General features: G+C 30.2%; 4 protein-coding genes across 4 annotated transcripts; 3 read left to right on the top strand and 1 right to left on the bottom strand.

Moving 5' to 3' along the window:
- Positions 1-628: 628 nt before the first annotated feature.
- LOC145949067 (uncharacterized) lies at positions 629-6,783 on the top strand. The gene is made up of 9 exons (XM_083058776.1): positions 629-850; positions 3,188-3,385; positions 3,714-3,962; positions 4,052-4,156; positions 4,342-4,416; positions 4,565-4,827; positions 4,953-5,112; positions 5,431-5,533; positions 5,813-6,783. Exons 2-9 carry the CDS (start codon positions 3,190-3,192, stop codon positions 5,886-5,888), a joined length of 1,227 nt encoding a protein of 408 aa, XP_082914902.1. The 5' UTR covers positions 629-850; positions 3,188-3,189; the 3' UTR covers positions 5,889-6,783.
- Positions 847-3,125, top strand: LOC145949066 (uncharacterized). Its single transcript, XM_083058775.1, has one exon. It carries the CDS (start codon positions 911-913, stop codon positions 2,990-2,992), a length of 2,082 nt encoding a protein of 693 aa, XP_082914901.1. The 5' UTR covers positions 847-910; the 3' UTR covers positions 2,993-3,125.
- A 9,660-nt stretch (positions 6,784-16,443) lies between the features above and the next one.
- Positions 16,444-19,649, top strand: LOC145949074 (uncharacterized). The gene is made up of 2 exons (XM_083058781.1): positions 16,444-16,946; positions 17,616-19,649. Exon 2 carries the CDS (start codon positions 17,906-17,908, stop codon positions 18,356-18,358), a length of 453 nt encoding a protein of 150 aa, XP_082914907.1. The 5' UTR covers positions 16,444-16,946; positions 17,616-17,905; the 3' UTR covers positions 18,359-19,649.
- LOC145948333 (ATP-dependent DNA helicase Pif1-like) lies at positions 19,536-21,566 on the bottom strand. Its single transcript, XM_083058039.1, has 2 exons — positions 20,322-21,566; positions 19,536-19,547 (listed from the first exon to the last, which is right to left on the bottom strand). Exons 1-2 carry the CDS (start codon positions 21,429-21,431, stop codon positions 19,536-19,538), a joined length of 1,122 nt encoding a protein of 373 aa, XP_082914165.1. The 5' UTR covers positions 21,432-21,566.
- Positions 21,567-21,716: the final 150 nt, after the last annotated feature.

Here is a 21,716-nt window from a genome sequence, read left to right as displayed (position 1 = left end):
AACGTCAGTATATATTTATAAATGTTCCATAAAGATCTATATTTTTTCCTTAAGTGTAAAGTCTAATTAAAAATACTTGTATAATAATATAATATAATTTAATAAGAACGTACAATTATTTTCAGTTTGCTTTAATATAGAATATTCATAGAATATTTGCATATATAAATATAATTTTATTATGTCCCATTAATATCCATAGGACATCCATTAGAAATGAACTGGATGCTTACTGGTTACCCACTGGATATACATATATATCAGCACATATCTTCGAAAGACGTTCAAAGGACATCCAGAGGACATCCTAAGAATATCCTCTAGATGTCCTCTGAACGTCTTTCAAACATGTATACTGCATGTTAGGGATTCAATCTTTTAATTTAATAAAAGCAAGAAAAACAATAAAAATAAAATATTCTTATACATATATGAGCAACATATAACATATATATGTATATATATATATATATATATATATATATTTGTCATATATATGTTGCTTGTATATATAAGAATATTTTCTGTTTTTTTATTGTTTCTTGCTTTTATTAAATTGAAAGATTGATGAAATATTTTTTAAAATCAGTAAAACGTGTAAGAAAATGCTTCGACATGAACTGTTGGACTTGCAAGTAACAAAGATATTGCGCATGCGCAGTATCTTAGTAATGAAAGTAACGAAATGACGTCGCATATAATTTTCCCGGTTCTTTATGCCATATGCGCCTGATTGTGCCTAGCAGTGCCAGTGCTTCGATCGACAATTTTATTAATTGTGCCTGTTAAGTGCAAGTTTAAAACATTATAATATTTGAGTCGTTGTGAATCCTCAAGGAGGAATCAAAAGGTAAGATTTTAACATTTACAGTTTTTTAGAAAATAAGAAATAAATATATTTAAGGTTAAGATGCCACATCCTAACTATAAAAAAAAGTTTTATACAATTAATTCTCCAACCCAACGAAAAGTAAGAAAATTAGAAGTTAATATAATTAATGAAGCTTTAAATTCAAACATATCATCTAATAAACCAATATTATCTAATGAACCAACATCTGAAATCATTGAGAATGTTTTGGATATATCAATGGATGCAAATAATTTATCAAATGATAGTGATTTTGAGGAAATAAATCCTGCTTCAAGCAGCGAAAATGAAAACAATGAGTTTTTACCTTTATTTGAGCAAGAATTTTTGAATAATGATGAAGATGATAATAATACATCAGATACTGAAAAAAATGATTTTAAAATATTTCTTGCCAGTTGGGCAGTTAAAGAAAACATTGCACAGGCATCATTACGTAGTCTTTTAAGAGGAATAAAACAATATACATGTGTTAAATGTCATCATGACATACCATCTGATCCTAGAACACTTTTGCGCACTCCAAGAAATACAAATATTAGAAATTGTGCTAGCGGAGAATATTATCATTTTGGTTTATTAAAGGCAATAGAAAATAATTTTTCATCTCTTTCAAAAAATTTAAGTAATATAAAAATAAGTATAAATATTGATGGTCTACCATTATCGCAGTCTTCGCAACAACAACTGTGGCCAATTTTAGGTTCCGTAGAACAATCAAAACAAGTTTTTGTTATTGGTGCATATTATGGTAGACAAAAACCTTCTAATTCACAAGAGTTTCTAAAAGAATTCATAGAAGAAGCAAAACTATTATGTAATGATGGAATTTTTATCAATAATAAACACATTAAATGTAGTATAGATTCGATAATATGTGATACTCCAGCCAAAGCATTTATATTACAAATTAAAGGACATACTGGCTATTCGAGTTGCACTAAATGTATAACTGAAGGTGATTTCCGTTGTAATAAAGTTTGTTTTCCTGAAATAAATGCTCCATTGAGGACAGATCTAGATTTTAGATTAAAGACTGATGAAAATTTTCATATTGGAACCACAATTGTTGAAGAAATTCCTAATTTTGATTTTATAAATAATATACCATTAGATTACATGCATTTAGTTTGTCTAGGGGTTACGCGACGTTTATTATATTTATGGTTATTTGGTGATAAAAAATTTCGTTTAGAAAATAGAAAACGTCAAAGCATATCATCAAATTTAGAAAATATTTTAAAAATAAATGTGCCATGTGAGTTTGTAAGAAAGCCTCGATCACTAACTTATGTGAAATTGTGGAAAGCAACAGAATATCGAGAACTGCTTCTATATACAGGACCTGTAGTTTTTAAAAACTTTCTTCGTAGCGATATATATGATCATTTTGTAACTTTACATGTAACTATTAGAATATTATGTTCCAATAAATTACAAGATTTATTTAATTATTGTCAAGAATTATTAGAACATTTCGTTAAAGCATTTGCATTAATTTATGGCACACATAACGTTTCTTACAATGTACATGGTCTTATTCATCTTGTAAAAGATGTAAAAAAATTTGGTCCACTAGATAATTTTAGTGCGTTTAAATATGAAAATTATTTACAAACATTGAAAAAACTGTTAAAAAAACATGACAAACCTTTACAACAAATTGTAAGAAGATACATTGAACATGAAAAAAATAAAGTAGCAGAAAAACTTATGACAGAAGAAACTGATCATTTTACAATAGATTTGAGATCTATTCATTCATCTGGTCCATTAATACAAGGTTGTTGCAATCCACAATATAAAATAATAAGAAAGGAAAATATGACTTTACGTATAGATGTAAAAGCTGATAATTGTTGCGCATTAGTTGATAGAACTATTGTGTTAATAGAAAACATAGCACATAATAAAGATCTCAATGTAGATGTAATTATAGGTCGCAAATTTTTATACAAGGAAGATTTTTACAACATTCCATGTCCGTCATCATTATTACAAATATTTAGTGTACATAGTTTAAGTCAATTACAAATGTGGTCGATAAAAAATATTGATACAAAATATGTTAAATTACCACTATTAGAAAATAAATATGTAGTACTTCCATTGTTACATTAATAAATTGAATTTAAAATATATATATATATATATATATATATAGGTTTTAGATATTGTAATTAGATAATGTATATTTTATATTTTAATATATAATATATATGTATATGTATACTAACACATATATATTTTGTGTTTATATATATATATATATATATTAAATATATTTAATATATCTCTATTTCTGTTAATTTGGAGCTATGGAACAGTATGCCATAGTAGAGTTCATTGATGGACTGGAAATGATACCCTCTTCTTGGGTAACCGAAAATAATAAATATGCATATTGGCCTACTTTCACATCAAACGAAAAATTTAAAAAAGCTGTGCAAAAATGTATTTCAAAGATGGACGATTGGCCGCAACATGAAATAAAAAGGATTTTAGCAACTGCAAGTAAGTACATACAAAAAGTAAAATAAATAATTACATTAATATACATAAATAACTACATTAATATATAGATAATTAATTGTACTCTTATTTTGTTGCTCATTCAATATTCTTCAATATTAAAATAGTATTAAATATAGCATGTTCGTAGCATAACTTATAGAAAATTTTTTAAAAATATTTTTACAAACTTACAATACTTACACTTTAGAGTTTAGAGTGTAATTGTTATAGTAAAATATATAATTAACAAGCATTTTTTAAATTTAAAAATAAAAAATAATTTTTGTTTTAATAATTACTATTTGCTATATAATTTTATTTTTTTAAGGTACATTTGAAAAAGGAATAAAAAAATTAAAAAAAGCAGAATTTATATCAGATTTAAATTCTGAAAGTGAAGATAATGATACTTTAAAAAAGAGTAGAAAACATAGAGCTAAGACTGTTATAAGTAGTGAAGAAAGTTTTAGTGAAGAGGAAAAACGTGTTCGTGTACCATCATATCCAAAGCTTCCACATAAAAAAAATCTTAATAAACAGTCACATGAAAATTCAGCAATTAAAATGCCATTAAAAAGTTAGTAAATATTTATAGCGTATATTAATATAGTAAAAAGATTTATAATATATACACTACAATAATAATTTTACTTATCATTTATATAGATAAAAATGTATCAAAACTGACCGAATATGAAAATAATTCAAATATAAATTCCCCAAACAAAACAAATGTAGAAACATTTTCTTCTTCAATAAATAAAAATACAGGTAATCGATAAATATGTATAATTTTTACAGCAATAATTTTTATAATAATTTTATTTTTAGTATCGCTTTCAGTATTTTTATATTTTCAGTATTTTCAGTAAATTATTATATTTTAGTATTATTAAATAGTTGTCAACTAATTTAATTTTAATATTTTACATTTTTTGTGTTTTTTATTCGTATAGGGTATGATTTTAATCAGAATAATGTCAAAGAAAAAGAGCTCAGCTTTGAAACTTGTAAAACTGATTCTATAATTCGTAAGTATTGATTTGTAATATTTTGTAATGTACATTTCCATGTATTCTATATTACATTTGTATGTATTATATATACTTTATGTTTTAAAACGTGTTTTTTATTATTTTATAATATTTATATATATATATATATATATATTATTTACAGCAACAATAGATTTTCAACGATACGTTATACGAAAATTATTGGATATGGACTTCAAAATATCAACAATACATGAGGAACAGAAAAATATAAACACTAAATTAGATAGTATACAAAACCAAATCCAAACTTTTGTATTAGATGGTGGAGTGAAAAAGAAAGATGTCGAAGTAGATTACATGGAATTCTTTCCGTTACAAACATTAGAAGAGCTAGAAAAATTCGAACAACGATTAGTTGAGAATAAAATAAATCGTAAAGCATTGGTATGCATATTTTTAATCTTTAAAAATAATTGAATCAAAAAAATTAAACTTATTTATTTAATTTATAATTATAATTATTTTATTTATTTATAAAAAAATTTATTTATTATTTATTTATTATGTAGATTGTGCAAGTGGCACGAATAGGTGGATCGGATATTAAATCACTTACATTTAACATCATACGAAGACTTCTGAGTGATTCAGTTGGAAGTTTATTTAGCTACATTGGCGGAAAGAAAAAACGTTCATTTTTTGATTTATATCTACGAAAAATTATATTTGGTAAATACAATTTCTATTTATAATATGTAAACTACTAAAATAAGTACTTGAGATATTTTTTGCACATAAAAAATATTGTTAAAAAACATTCAAATATTTTTTGAAACTTATTTTCGGTTTTAATTACATCAATTTTAGTTACATCAATTTGGATTTGTTTTAATTACTATATTTAATGTTATCTTATATTTTTTTACTCATTCTTATAATCTTACTTAACTTTTTCAGTTCAGAGAATTTTATTTTTTAAAAATATTTATTTTAAATATTTTATTAAATATTTCTCTTTAAATACTTTTACATTTTAACATAATATAGGTGCTGTACGAGTCTATTTTCCTGAGGCTACCGAACAGAAGATATCAGAACCAATTAAATCCTGGTTAAGGCATGCAAGTGAACGTAGTATGAAGAAAAAAAAGTATGCATGTTACTTTATTTTTTATAAATTTTATTGAATAATAAAATAATATATATTATATAAAGTTTTAAATTTTGTTAAGGAAAAGTTTTGAGAAAACTATTACAACTTTAACATTATTTTAAGTTTGCAGATAAATCTTTGATAGAAACAGATATTCAATCTTTCAAATCGAATAAATATAATTTATTGAAAAAATATATGTTACAATGTAAATCCATTACAATGTAAATCTATGTAAAAATTTGCTAAAAAATTTTGCTATAAAAATTATTCTAGCATGGATAAGAGAGCAGATACAGCTTCTGTACAAGAAGATCAGGATCAAGCAGAAGAAACAACTTTAGATGAATAAATTGCTCCAAATATCTAAGAATAAACGTCTAGGGTCCAGATATTTAAGTCGTTGTAGAAACGATTGCCGACTTTGAAAGAATTTGATGTTCAATACACGGAGGCCCGATGACCCGAAGTTACGTCCAACACCTCGTCCATCGATGGTGACGATCATATTGTGATATAAAAACGCTAAGATTTGATCACTCGGAGAAGACAATTCAAGAGACTGCCGAAGTGACGTTTGTATTTTCTGTGCAATTAATTTGATATCAAACGCTTATTTATAAGAGAATTTACACCTTGGCAGAAAAGCAGAAAAGCAGAAGCTAAACTCGCGCTGATAGTAAACTAGGCAGTAACTTGGTGGTAGTAAATTTACTACCAACGCGAGTTCTGCTTGTCTGCTTTCTGCGTTTTTGCCAAGATGTGTGTGTGAATTCACCTTTATTTTTTTTATATATTCTACAAGAATAATATAAAAAACCAATGTAAAATGATTTCCTAATACTTTAAGATACAATTATTTTTTTATTTCATTTAATAGATATAGGTTCAGTTCTTTTTCAATACTTTTTCATACAGTCAAATCTAATATTTAAAACTTAAATGACTGTATTTTTTTTATGTTTATTGTACGAGTTTATGTTTATTGTATGAGCTAGAAAATCTTAGAAAGAGCGCAATAGGAAAATTTAATTTAAAAATGTATTTAAAAATTTTCTAATTTTATTTAGAATTTTGAACAAAAATACTTGGCGAAAGATTAAGAAACTTTTTTATAATATTTAGAAATAGACATCCTGTTTTTGATCATAAAAAATATCAGATCATAAAAAATATTCTTTACACCTAGGATGTAAAATATAATATATCTAATGCGAACAAATTTATAATTATATAACGCTTCATTATCAGTGCAAATATTCGTTAATTACTTAATATGATTATATTTTGAAATTTTGTTATACTTAACATTTTATTATATATATAGATATATATATATATATATATCTATATATATAATAAAATGTTAAGTATAACAAAATTTCAAAATATAATCATATTAAGTAATTAACGAATATTTGCACTGATAATGAAGCGTTATATAATTATATATATATATATATATATATATATATATCTATCTATATAGATATATATATATATATATCTTATATAAATTATATTTAGTGTATCAAAAAAATTAATTTTAATTATTCATTAAATTGTATGTTAAATTGCAGAATATTTATTTTTCATTTAAAAGAATTTTATTTTTATATATTTAAATAAATTATATATGCATACGGAAAATATGTTGGCTTTTATATATACGTATATGTGCAAAAATAAAATTAAAATTAGTAAAACAATTCATGTATGTGTGTCTAAATTAATCCTTAAATTATCCTGTAAAGTACCTCAATAACATATTCTGGATGTATTATGGACGTTTCAAAAATAACAATGTCTTATGGATATCGTATGGACGTCCGTAGGACTTTGAAATAGAATGTCCTGAGGATATTTTTAGGTATAGCATGAGGCGCTCATTTGCTATTCCTCAGGACATCCTGAAAAAGTATCAGGAATATAACAGGATATCCTCTGCACATCCCGCCTAGAAAAAAGGATGTCCTTAGGACGTCCAAAAGACATCCATGTGCTGTCTGGGCTCGTAATATCTTTCAAATTTTGAACCAGAAAATATGGCGGATCAACTGTGAAAATTATTACACAATTATTTTAAAATTAAAATTTAAATATTTACACACACGCGCGCGCGCATATACACACACATATGCAATCAGAGTTTATATAGTAGCTAGTATACACAGTAATGAATAAAAAATCTTAGTAAACGTAAGTCGTAAACTGAATCCTTTCAGAGATGCTATTTTGTATATTACTATTATAACTGACTTACGAGAAACGTCTCCCATCGATTTTAATATATTGTAGAGCACTAAAAATTATTAGACCTATATTTTTTTTAGCTACGTATATCAATATTTAGTTAGAAACAACTTATCGAAAATGAGTTCTTTTTTCATTTTTAATGAATATCTTTGAAAATATAAACTATATATAAAAAAATATTTTATACAAAAGTTTTATGGTATTTTATACTCTACAATAATTTATACACATTTATCGAAAATATCAATTTCGAAAAATTTGATATTTTCTAAAAATGTGATTACACCATTGTAAAGAATTAAAGAATATAAAACATAAAATTTTTTTATAAAACTTTTTTTGATAAATGTAATATATTTAATAGGTAATATGTAAAATTTAATATATAATATATTAATTTATTAATCAAAGTTTAATATTAATGAAACTAAAATTAAGTAATAATAAACATTTTATACCTGTATTTTGCATTACGCCATTTACTTTAACTTTTTCACCTTTCATAAAATCATTCTCATCTTCATCAAAATTTGTTATATGTATCTCTAATTTGAAATGGCCATCAGTTGTTGAACCGCAACCAATTTTTTTATTTGAATTGTTTGAATATTTTGGACCAAAATTAGATTTTATATAACCTTCTAATGCTATAAAAGAATATATATATATATATATATATATATTATCTTTAAATGAATCCAAAAAATCATTAACACATAATGTAGTATAATGATCCTGTAATATCTCATATATTCGTACAAAAAATCGACAACTTACCAACGCGTGTCGATGTATTTAACACTTCGCTAAATTTAACCTGTTCGAGTCCTGTATCTAATTTTATTGGATTATATTTCCCTAAATTTGAAACAACTGTATTTGATTGAATTTGTAATTCGTAAGGTACATTGCCACTATTGAACCGAGCAACTTTAGGTATTCGTGCTTGTACACCGTCTAGATGAATTATCTAGTGTATAACAACATTTTTATAAAGAGATATAAATCGATTCCTCGCAATATTTACTATAAAAAGTTATAAAGATAAGATTGTTGAAAAGTGAATAGTTTGCGAGATATTTTATATTTTAGTTTAACATAATTTTACATAAACTATGAAATATCTCATAAAATAAACATTTTTCGTCGATTTTAGCTCAATACTTTTATGCACAATATAACGAGAAGAATCAATTGGTGTTAAGAAAATACATTATTGTCTGTAAAAAAGGTATATAGCTGCTAGTTGCAAATTACATATTTTTTCTTACAAACAATTATATGTTTTCTTTTATCTTTATAACTATTTATGCCAAAAATTACGAAGAATTGATTTATATGTATTAAAAAAAATATAATACCATTTTTTTAAGATAAAATATAGTACACAAAATATTGTACTAAAATATAGTACACATATTTTCAAAAACAAATAAATTTAATAATTATTATTTCTATTTAACTACATATGATATCTTTATTCTATGAATAACATGATGTACAACATGCTATTTTATATATCCAGAAAAATAGAAAACATGTAAAAATAAGATATGCTTACATGATTCAATTTTATATGATATTCAATTGATTTAATGTCATCATTCCAAACAACAATTTGCACACGTCTCCCTGAGGAGACGATGATTCGCAGGGGGCAGCCCGACTTGTGAATCTTAAGGAGCCCATAGGTTCTCGGCAGTACCCCCTCCGAACAATTCAACGACCTGTATGTCGTATCGGATATGTAATCTAAGTTTTTCCACCTTGTAAGCAATTCATGCAAACTGTTGATAATTCTTCTGGTGGGATCCTTCTTTACTCTAATGTAAGTATTTGTATCACCAAGGAGGACCTTCATTTTTTCCAAATAAGATGTCTTTTCTAAGGCGACCGTTATATTGCCCTTATCGGCTCGCGTAAAAATGATATTAGGATTATCGCGTATAAACGTTCTCGCTGCTAGGGACGCGCCCGAGAGCTCCTTATCAAACAAAGATTCTTCAGGGTTGCAACTGGCCAACTTGTTAACAATTGCCGACAACCTCTGGCGAACCAATGGCCGAACGCCAACTTCCACTCTGTCGATACTATATTCTATACTTTTGATAAATTCCATAAGAACTCGATCTTTATTCTTACTTGGTAAACAAAAACACGAAAGGCTTAGGACTTTGTTTGCGAGAAATAAAAATAATAATTCAGGTGACGCTAACAGAACACCTGATACTAATTCGGCCCGCGTTGCATATTTTAATGTCCCATACATACCCAAATTTTCCGAGCGGTTTAGCCATGTGGTCCGTGATCTAGATGTAAAAATGTCCTACACAGGTTTGAATAAGTTACGCTCGTTTATCCGCGTGCATAAAGACACACTGCAGAAAGACTGGCATAATAACGTTGTATACAAAATTTCATGTCAAAATTGTAATGCCTCTTATGTCGGTCAGACCAGCAGACAGTTGAGAACACGCATTAGGGAGCACAGAAATCACATAAAAAGAAACACCGCGCAAAAATCCGTGATCACGGACCACAGGCTGAATAACCACGAATTTGATTGGGATAACGTTGAGATCTTGGATGAGGAACCGTTTCTAAGAAAGAGACGTGTATCAGAGATGCTGTTTATCAGGCGCCAGATAAATGGCCTAAACCGACAAGAAGACACAGAGTGTCTAAGTCAAGCATATATATCTGTTGTGACAAATATGCCACAAATTTCCTGAAAGACGGTCTTCGTTTAGTTGTTATCGAATTCCTTTATAGAGCCATAAATCAGTTGTAACATTAATTTCCATACATTGTATGTTTGAGAGAAGGAGATAGAGAAGAGGGGGAAGCGAGAGGAAAGGGGGACAGGGATAGAGGGAGAGAGACGGAGGGGGAGGGAGAGGGAGGGGGGAGAGAGAGGGAGAGAGAGAGAGTGGAGAGGTAGAGGGATAAGGAGAGGGACAGAGAGAGAGGGAGAGAAATAAATTCCACACATTGTGTTTGACATTGACTTCGATAACAGGCTATGAGCCATTGTATGGCGCCTTATAAATAGCATCAAACCGAATATCTTCTTCACTCGTGCGTCGGACGCGTCTGCATACGGTCGTGTGAATGTGCGATGGATGAGTGTGTGAGTAAGAGTGAGCCCCCTGTCGGAAATTCCTCACTATACTCTTCATTAGAGTCCACTTTTGAGTACCTCATGACATATTATTTCACTTTGTCTATTTAGTGGGGTATCGATCGGGGGGCTCACGGCTTTTTGCGCTGCGTGCGTCAGTATTCCACATTATAATTTATTGTATTAAATTTACTGAAGAAGGTCCAAAGAAAGGACCGAAACGTTTAGATTTAATAAATTTGTTATTCCAACAAGTTTGTTTTTAGTATTTGCGTACCTACACCCTACGCGTGGCTCCATATAGCCTCCTTCTGAATTTGTAATTTATCAATGCAGGGAGCCTACATTGTTGATTTATTATAATAAATAAATTAATAATATGTTTTAACTACTTTTTATTATTAGAAAATATAAAAATTTTAATATAATTATAAATTTTGTTAAAAAATTATGATTAAAAATTATAATTTTCTAAAATTATTTTAAAAATTTTGTTTTTTCTCAGTGATATGTCGACATGATGTTTTTGTACTGGTTTTATAATGTGAATATTTACATATACAGTTACGAAAATTTATATTAGCAGTCATACAATAAATTTATCATTATTCTTACCCGTAACTTTAGATGTCAATATCTTTTAAACAAAGCGTTTACGAGCATACCTCCAGAAGAAAATTTTTTCTTGTTTTGAAATCATAAATTCATATTTTAAGTTAACCCTGAAACACCTTGTATACACATTGTTACGTCCTGTGGACTCCGCGATTCTTTTCTTTCAAAGAACGCAAGGCGATGATTGAGAAATCACAGGCGTGGGAATAAGACTATGATCTGGCAGGCGAAGCAGCTGACCGGAGACGGTTAATCGTAAAAATAAAAAAAAAAGGAGAGATACATACCAGATGTAACTCACGGTGTTCGAAATTCTCGCTTTGACTAGTTGACAACTCGCGCTTGAAAAAGCAATAAAAATCTTTCTTTTAAAGGAAAATTTTACTTAAAAAGTAATAAAAACTTTTTAGAAGGAAATCTCCACTTGAAAATCAATAAAAATTTAGAAGAAAACTTCCACTTGAAAACGAATAAAATTTTACCAGACTAACAACGATAACCGAATCCAAACAAATGCCGCCTGACAGATCATCGAGATAATCTCGAGAGGATAATAAAAATATAAACCTCAACAAATTCTCCATTGATCAAAACCTAGGGCCCTAAACAAAAGCCCTGACCAATCCCGGTAAACTTTTAAAGTCAAGAGACGCCTCCGGGACTAAAAGGGCGTTATTGAAAAATTCCCTATTCGTCAGGAAATATTAACAAACTAACGGGAAGGAGGAACAAGAAGGTATATATACCCGCGACATCTCTCAGAGAATCTCAATCTTTTTCTCAAACCTACGCACGCGGATCATTCGCGAAAAGTTATACCACCATCCTTCGAGTCCGTAAATTGTTCGAATCTCGAACTCGTGAGCATTCGCAGTGACACTTGTGAGATCATCGTGTGCTCAGTGCTCACCGATTACGACAATTTTCGTGAGTGAACAACCGTGAGTGGAACACCATCCTCACGGAGGAGTCCTTAGCCAGATTCACACCTGGGATAATCGGAATAGTTAACACCTACCTACGCACTCAATAAGTAGTAAGTGACCCTCTTAAATTCCTAATTTTATTTTATTTTATTTTATTTTTTTTTATTTTTTTTTTATTTTCTTTATTTTAAAAGGAATAATTCTCGGATCTTTCAATTATCTAATTTTAAGCGCAATCATTTACTTCTCTGAAAATTTCTTTCTCCCCTTTCCCAAAATCACTCAGGATTCTTTGTGTTAGCGAAGTAATCCGTGATTTTTCCCTTTTCTCAAAATCATTCAGGATTCTTTGTGTTAACGAAGTAATCCGTGATTTTTTCTCTTTTCCAAAATCATTCAGGATTCTTTGTGTTAGCGAAGTAATCCGTGATTTTTCCCTTTTCTCAAAATCATTCAGGATTCTTTGTGTTAGCGAAGTAATCCGTGATTTTTCCCTTTTCTCAAAATCATTCAGGATTCTTTGTGTTAGCGAAGTAATCCGTGATTTTTCCCCTTTCCCAAAATCACTCAGGATTCTTTGCTTTAGTAAAGTAATCCGTGAGTTCTTTTCCCACCTCTCTTCTCTTCAACCTTATTTAATTTAAGGAACAGAGAAATAAATGAGGAAACATTTATATAAAATATTTTACATTATCCCTTGATCTAAGAATTTCCGAGAAATATTCTTGATAAATCCCCCTTATCAATTATTCCTTATTTCGTTCGTTCCCATAGTGAACGAACTCCGCAAACGACCCTCGCGAGCGACAGCTAAATCAGCGCGAAACCGTCGAAACCGTCGGTTGGCGAGAATTGGCTCGGGCTACTGCGGCACTGCGCGACAATCTCCATCTAACTCGCGAGACACTAGAAAGATGGACTCAGGAGCACATCTAACATATCTAACTAGCATATCTAATAAATTTTCGATGTATACATAGATATTCATGTTAGATAAAAATAATTGTATTACCAATCGGGACCTTAAAATTTAAACAATAACTTATTCCCCTCTCTGCCCCGATTGATGACCACCGTACTAATGTATCACCCGCGACCCATACCCATACACTCACACTTTCATTAGCAACTAAGTCCGTCGATTATATTATTATGTATATAATCTCTTTCGTCTCTATATTAAGAATAAATTTATAAATTTCAACACAAATGATTTTCATTTATTAACAAGCCCGTTCCCACTCATTCCCGTAAACCAAGATCGCACAAGGTCCCATCCTGCGTAAAAGAGATTAAATTCTCTTACCGAAAAGGGACCACCGAGCGAACGGCCCTATAAATAGAGTAAGAGCGACCCTTGCGGTCGTTGACCTATTTGGGCCCAAACATTCGTTCGGGTCGAACAGACGGATAGTCTGCCGTCGTTCGAAAATAAATTTAGTTACGTCCTTCCTTTCGACTCTTCCTTCCTTGAGTCTGGACGTAACAACATATATATATATATATATATATATATATACACACACACACACATACATACATGTGAGTGAGTGTGTGTGTGTGTGTGTGTGTGTGTGTGTGCATGCGTGCATGCGTGCGTGCGTGCGTGTGTGTTGTGTGTATGTATTATATATGTATATGTATGTATGTATGTACATACCTATATACATTGTGTGTCATTATAATTTCCCCAGACAAATTCTTTTGTATTTAGAAATTTTAATATGTAAGAATCAAATTAATTTCGAATACTCACATTGTCGAATCAAAAAGTTGTACGTTATCTAACACTTCATTAGATGTTAAAACTTCATTGCCATTTAATTGTTCGAATTCAGATAATATATCTACATTATCCATTTCTTCAGAAAATTTCTTATCGTCCGACATTGTATTGTTTTATGTGTGGACCTCTTCTTTTAAAATATATTTATTATTCCTATATAAGTTCAAAAAATTATTAACATTTAAAATAATTATATCAAAATTATACCATTAAAATTAAATACCATAAAATTTAATTATTTTTAAATATTTTTAAAATTTTAATTATTCTCAAATTATTTGATTTTAGAAAAATTAAATTTATTATAATTATTCCATACAAATAATAAAAACCAATGAATAAATTATCAAATCATTGAAAAATATCAAATCATTGAAAAAAAATATATTAAAATCAATATTAGATAATATAAATGTAGAGATTAAAAATTGGATTTATATACAATTATAAAATGTAAGAATATAATAGAATCGTATATATGTATCTATTATTTTTAAACTTTACATTATTTCAATATGATTTTATCAATTAAATTAAATTATCGTTAAAATTTATTACATAAATAATTAAATAAATTTATAAAAATGTAGGAAAATTAATGTAGGTATTAAGTAACAAAAATAAATATAAAAATTATATAAACAAAAAATATAAAAATTTATATTTAAAAAAGGAAAAAGTAAAAATAAAAGAATACATGAAAAAATACGAGATCGGAATAACAAGAATGAAAGAACAAGAATAATAATTATAAATAAAAAGTATGATAGATTCAAAAAAGAAAACAAAAAATCATAGCGGAGAAGTAAGAAACTGCGGAAATTATATAATAATAAATAAAAATAAAAAAAGTTAGAAAGCGTAAAAATGAAAAAGTAATAAAATAAAAGTATGTGAAAAACTGAAACAGCAAAAGAATGAAATAATTGCAAAGCACATAAATTTGAAAAGATATGATATATGTATGTGCATATGCAATCATATACGTGTACATCTGTGTGTATAAATAAATAACTGATTTACCTTTTTTAATATTATTAATTTAAATATATTGATTTAATTTAGTGTTCCTTCGGCTTTTCTCTTCCGTTTCGTCAAGAAGACTGATGCAAAACAACAGAATTTTGTTATTTAGTTGCTATCAAGTTCGTGGCATGATTTAAATTGCCTAATTCAGGTAGCAATAAATTTAATCAATAGTCTCAAATGCAATCGAATGTGTTCGATTAGAATGTAAAAAAATTTTGGTAGAAACGAGAAAGTAAGTTTATTTTTATTTTCAGCAGCCTATGTGTATGTTTTACGCAAGTGTCAATTTTATTCAAACAACAATAGATAGATGATGAAAACACTTTTACTACTTGCTCAGATCGATCATAGTCTTCTCAATTCTAATCTCGCGCTTTCCAACTTTTTAAAATACAACATATTCACAAATAACACAAATTACTCTGTATTAAAAAAAAAAGTATTTGAAAACAATTTTAAATTGGCTAAATTATGCACATAACCAAATCAATAAATAAGCAAAAACTTGTATATATGCATATATGTATATATATATATTTTTTAAATTAATACAATATTACAATTTTATTACAATATTACAATTTTAAAACAATATTATAATTTATATAATATTTAGAATACAATGAATTAAAACCAAATATTACAATAAGCTGACCAAGAAATTCAAGATTTAATATGGGTACAATATTCCTTCATTTATTCATAACAAAATACTAATTTTTTATTTTTATATTTTTTACATAATCTTTAATTCGTGCAATTTGATTTGTATACAAAAAAAAATTATATATTATCCTTATTTTTTTATTTATCTTCATTAATGCAACGCATTTTTTACATATGTATAATTATTCACCTTAATCTTAGAAGTATATATTTCTAAAAAATTATTCTTTTTTATTAATCAAAATAATTTGTTAATAATATAATTCTTAAAAAATTTGATAATAATTCTAAACAAAATTCTTGTAAAACCTTTTAGTTTTGACTTGTTTATTCATATATAAAGCCATAAGAAAAATATATAAAAAAAATATAAAATGTGTAAATATATATAAAAATAAATATAAATAAATATAAAAATATATTTAAATATATGTACCTTATATTATTAATATTATTAATAATAATATTAATAATAATTATAAATAATATTAATAATAATTATAAATAATATTAATATTAATTATAATATTAATTAAAATAATAAACCATAATTTTAATATAGGAATATATAATATATACTGGCTATATAGGAGAAGGAAGATGACCGCGGAGGTAGTGACAGGCGGAAAGTAGTGCTCCGTGTTGGAACGTGAAAAAGGTGGTTTGTTGGGTGAGATGGAGGAGAAGGAAATAAGAGGCGGATAGAGGAGTACAGGAGGAGTTGAGTGAGGTGATGGTGAGCGTGAGAACGAAGTAGAAAGGATTTTATGGAAGGTGGAATAATATGAAGCAATGGGAAGAAAGGACGAGGAGACATGACGTGGCAGAGGAGATGAGAAAGAAGGCGCTGGACAGTAAGGAGAGGCTTAAGTGAGAGAAAGGGTAGATGGAGAGGGCGCCACGGAGGTTGCGGCAAGTAGAGAGTGGGTCGAGCGGTTTTTTTTTTTTATTGATCATATACATTCAAGATAGTGGACGTTGGCAACAAGAGCCATCTAGTCCTTGGACTCGGTATTACATAGTATCTTATGCTAAATTGGAAATTCTATTGTAGAACGTACATATATGAATTCTCTTCGTATTAGGGACTGACCATGAAGAATAGAGATAAGGAGGCCGAACTATGTGTTTGGGATGTGCGACCAAAACCGAGGCCCGATAGTAGTACCTATAGGTACCTATAGATGGCATTGCAATCACAAGATGCTCGTTAGTTTGAGAGAGAGGAGAGATTGCAGGATGTAGAGCAAGAAGGATAGAGAATGACTAACACAAAAGTCCACCGTGTACGTGTGAGTCCCGTGAGGCAAAAGCGCAACCTTGCGGAGCATTAATAAACTACAATTAGGCTCGACATTTGGTCGCACATTTCGATAATTCCTCAATGCTAGTTCGGCCTCCTTATCTCTATTCTTCATGGGACTGACTTTAACTTATAAATTACATAATGTGACTTAAGCCTAGTCTACAATAGAGTCGTAAGGTCGTAAACGTAAGAAATTGACCAATCACAGTCGATTATTCTCCTCGAATTCAACTGTGATTGGTCAATTTCTTACGTTTACGACCTTACGACTCTATTGTAGACTAGCCCTTAGAATCTCCTGTTGTTGAGGTAATCGGTATTATCGTTCTCCTTAGTGTTGTCTGATTATTATTATTATTATTATATCTCACAAGCTGGTCGAGCGGTTCAGATGGCGACGGCGAAGGAAGGTGGATACAGGAGTGGAAGTGGAAAGAGGGCGCCACCGGTATGATCGACACGTGCAGGGTCGATAGTGATCCAGCTGACAAATGTTTTGGAAGAGTGGAAGAAGGTTAGAGAGCAGGTGGAAAGTGAGAGATAATGGAGATTAAGAAGAAAGGACGCTGATAGAGCCGGAAGTGGAAAAGAGGAAGAGATCTGAAGAAAAGTTAGGAGACGGTAGAAGAGAGGATACGGTGTTGGAGAGAGAGAAAGTCGGAAGATGGAATGGATGAAAGAGGGAGTGAGAGAGATAAAGGAGATGAGAGTGATAATGGAAAAGATGCTGAAGGTGATGGAGAGGAAGTCGGAGAGAGAGACTGAGGAGGAGGAGAGGAGAAGAAGAGTGGAGAAATGGCTAGAGAGACTGGAGATGATGGAGAGGTTATGGAGGAAGAACGTGGAAGGGGAGGAGAGATTGGAAGAGGAAAGAAAGAAAGAGAGGAAGGAGTGTAAAAAGAATGAGTCGGAGAGCGGAGAAGACAGGAGGTGGAGGGAAGCGGTAAGAGGAGAACGGATAAAAGAAGAGAAATGTGAGAAGAGAACGGAAGAGGGGGGAGAGAAGAAGAAGACAGAGGAAGAATTGGAAGAGAGCGGACGGAAGATGACAGGGATGAAGCAGTGCATCGGAGGGAAGAGGGGAGAGAGAGAGGACAAAACGGAGGTAGAGGCGTAAGAGCGGAATCGGAGGAAGCAGAAGGTTAAAAGAGTGAAGAGGAGAAAGGGGGGAGGTTTTAAGGGTAAGAGGGCATGGGAAAATGAAGGGGGAAAAGGGAAGGAAGACTGGAAAGGGGGGTAGGTAAGGGTGAAGTAGAATGGTCGCCTAAGGCCAGGATACAGGGGAATGATGTATTTATGTGTGTGTTTGTCCGAAGAAGTTTCTGTTTAGATGAGAGATGCAATGGAAGGAGGAAAAGGAAGGGACGCAGGAGAGGAGACAAGACAGGGGAAAATGATGAAGAGGTAGGAAGGTTAGAAAAGGAAGGATAAGAGATAGAGGGAGATGGGAGGTTAGAAAAGAAAAAGTTTATGGGGGGAAAGTGGATAGAGTGTTAGGTAGGGAGTTTGAGATAAAGGGGGTGAAGGAAAGAGAAGGGGAAGTAGGTTCTTGGGTATTGATAGTGGTGACGGGGGAAGAGGAGGAAAAAAAAGAGTGGATAGAGAAAGGGTGGGAAATTAGAAGAAAATGGGGATTAGAGATAGATGAAGAGTTAACGATGGGGGAGAGGAGGGAAAGGTGGAGGATAGTGGAAAAGGTAAGAAAGGAGAGGGCAAAAGGAAGATGTGTGGTATGGGATAATGGAAGGGGAGGCTGGTACAAAAGGGAGGAAAGAGGAAAATGTGAGAAGGAAGGGAAGGAAACGGGACACGGAGAGGACAAAACGGAAGTAGAGGCGTAAGAGCGGAATCAGCGGAAGCAGAAGGTTAAAAGGGCGAAGAGGTGAAAGGGGGAGATTTTAAGGGATAGGAGGGCATGGGAAAATGAAGGAGGAAAAGGGAAGGAAGACGGGAAAGGGGGGTAGGGAAGGGTGGAGTAGAATGATTGTAAGGTCGCCTAAGGCTAGGATACAGGGGAATGATGTATTTATGTGTGTGTTTGTCCGAAGAAGTTTCTGTTTAGATGAGAGATGCAATGGAAGGAGGGAAAGGAAGGGACGCAGGAGAGGAGACAAGACAAGGCAAGGACAGGCTGGAGGTGAAAAGAGAGGAACAGGAGAAATGGGAGAAGGAAGGAGGTAGAGCGGGGAAGAACGAGAATGAGGATAATGGCTATGATATTCTGTGTGAAAGTATTGTATATGATAAGGGAAGAGAGGAGGATGTAAGGGGTTTGGAGCTTCCCTAAAAAGCTTCTAGGCAAACCTCTAGGGGAAGCCGAATAAATATGACTATGACTATGACTATGACTATACTGGCTATATAGGGCCGAACGCGGATGTCGGTACGTCGATTCCAACGAGAAATAATTTTTTCGTTGGAATTAAATAATTATGTACGAGGCACGAATTTTGCTTGGTATTTTTGCCAAGACATTCTTAAATTTAGGAATAAATCTCAATTCGAGATTTTAATTCCTATGTTCCCTTCTGATCCCCCTACAGAAATTTAGACGAGAAAAATATAGATCCGAAAGTCGCTGAATCGGGAATAAATTTCTGTAGGGGGGTCAGAGGGGAACATAGGAATTAAAATCTCGAATTGAGATTTATTCCTAAATTTAAGAACGTCTTGGCAAAAATACCAAGCAAAATTCGTGCCTCGTGCATAATTATTTAATTCCAACGAAAAAATTAATTCTCGTTGGAATCGACGCACCGACATCCGCGTTCGGCCTTATATAGCCAGTATATATTACATATTCCTATATTTGATATTCAAGGGCCTTTAAATTTCTCATAATTTTAATATTACATAACAAGTATTGATACAATCTTTTATATATTAATAAAAGATATTTATTTCTTAAATTAAATTAAATTATTTTTACTAACATTTCAACATAAATTATTCTTTAATAAATTTATCAGATTTATTTAAAAAGCAGAAGTTACATATATATTTCTTTATATACATAATTTTTTACATATCATTTCTTTGATTATACCAAGATAAACTCTTAATGATTGCCACGAACGAACTCGTGAAACAGCAACATAAAGTTGCCTATAATTAAAAATATCTTTACGAAGATCTATACCGATTCTATCAAACGTTTGTCCTTGTGATTTATTAATTGTCATAGCAAAAGCTAATTTTATTGGAAATTGTCTTCTTAAAAAAGTAAAAGGGTATATATTTTCACAATATAATGTTATACGATTCAAAAATACAATATCTTGTGCTTTGTCACCTGTTAAAATCTTACATTTTAATAAATGATATCTAAGCTCTATAACCATTAATCTTGTTCCATTGCGAAGCCCTTCATTGATACTAAGATTTCTAATCAACATAATGATACAATTTGATCTTAAACGCAATGCATGAGGAGGAAGAGATGATGGAGATAAACTATTTAAATATTCTGGTAACAAAGCTTCACCAATGTCACCATTGTCATCATTTACAGTACTGTCTACACTTGTATAAATTCGTTCATTAGCTTTATCTAATAGTTCAACAACTTTTTTATTGATTTCATCTACATCTACATTTCTTGCAGAAAGTATCACACATTTAGCTACTTTGCCAAAATTCTTTTTACGTATTAAATCACCATATATATCTTCCACAATATCAACATTAATAGGCGCTACACAACATTCAGGAATTTGTATATTATCATTGAAATCATTTAATATGCCATCTCCCATATCCAATAAAAACTTTGCAAATTCAATTTCTTCTGGGAAAACTTGCATATTTTGTGTTAAAGAAAATTTTACGAAATGTTTCCAAGTAGAACTAAATTTAATAGAAAGATTCACAATTTCACTTCGAGTAGCATGTAATTTAATAGGCAAAAGTTGTCTGAAATCACCACCTAATAAAACAATTTTTCCGCCAAAGGGAAAATCATTATTCATAATATCACGCAATGTTCTATCCATAATTTCTAAAGCATATCGTGGTGCCATTGGTGCTTCATCCCAAATATAAATATCAGTTTCCTTCAAATATTGACCTTCTTTTGACTGTATTTTAATAACAGATGATGAATCAGCAAATAATGGAACTGATAATCCAAATATCTTATGAACTGTTTTTCCATTAGGTAATAATGTCGCTGCAATACCCGTAAAAGCCATTGTACACACGCATTTATTTCTACTTCTAGCTAAATGATAGATAGTTGTGTATATAAATGTTTTACCTGATCCACCTGGACCATCAATATAAAAACAATTATTATTATCTTCCCGAATTAATTATCATAATTAATCAGCTAACTAAGGGTGAATTTCTAATTATGCGAGAAGTTTCTCTATTTAAATTATATGATATGCCTATCGATTTATTAATTTATATAAAAATAAAAACCTTTTTTTGACGATGGATTAATTATAATTGAAACATAGTGCGATTTGACATGA

This window comes from Prenolepis imparis, unplaced genomic scaffold (genome assembly GCF_030444845.1).
Source record: "Prenolepis imparis isolate NDT839.2.m4 unplaced genomic scaffold, iyPreImpa1.0 SCAF_2, whole genome shotgun sequence".
Lineage (NCBI taxonomy): Eukaryota > Metazoa > Arthropoda > Insecta > Hymenoptera > Formicidae > Prenolepis > Prenolepis imparis.
Note: the sequence above shows the minus strand (reverse complement) of the source record. Positions and strands in the feature narration are given on the sequence as shown.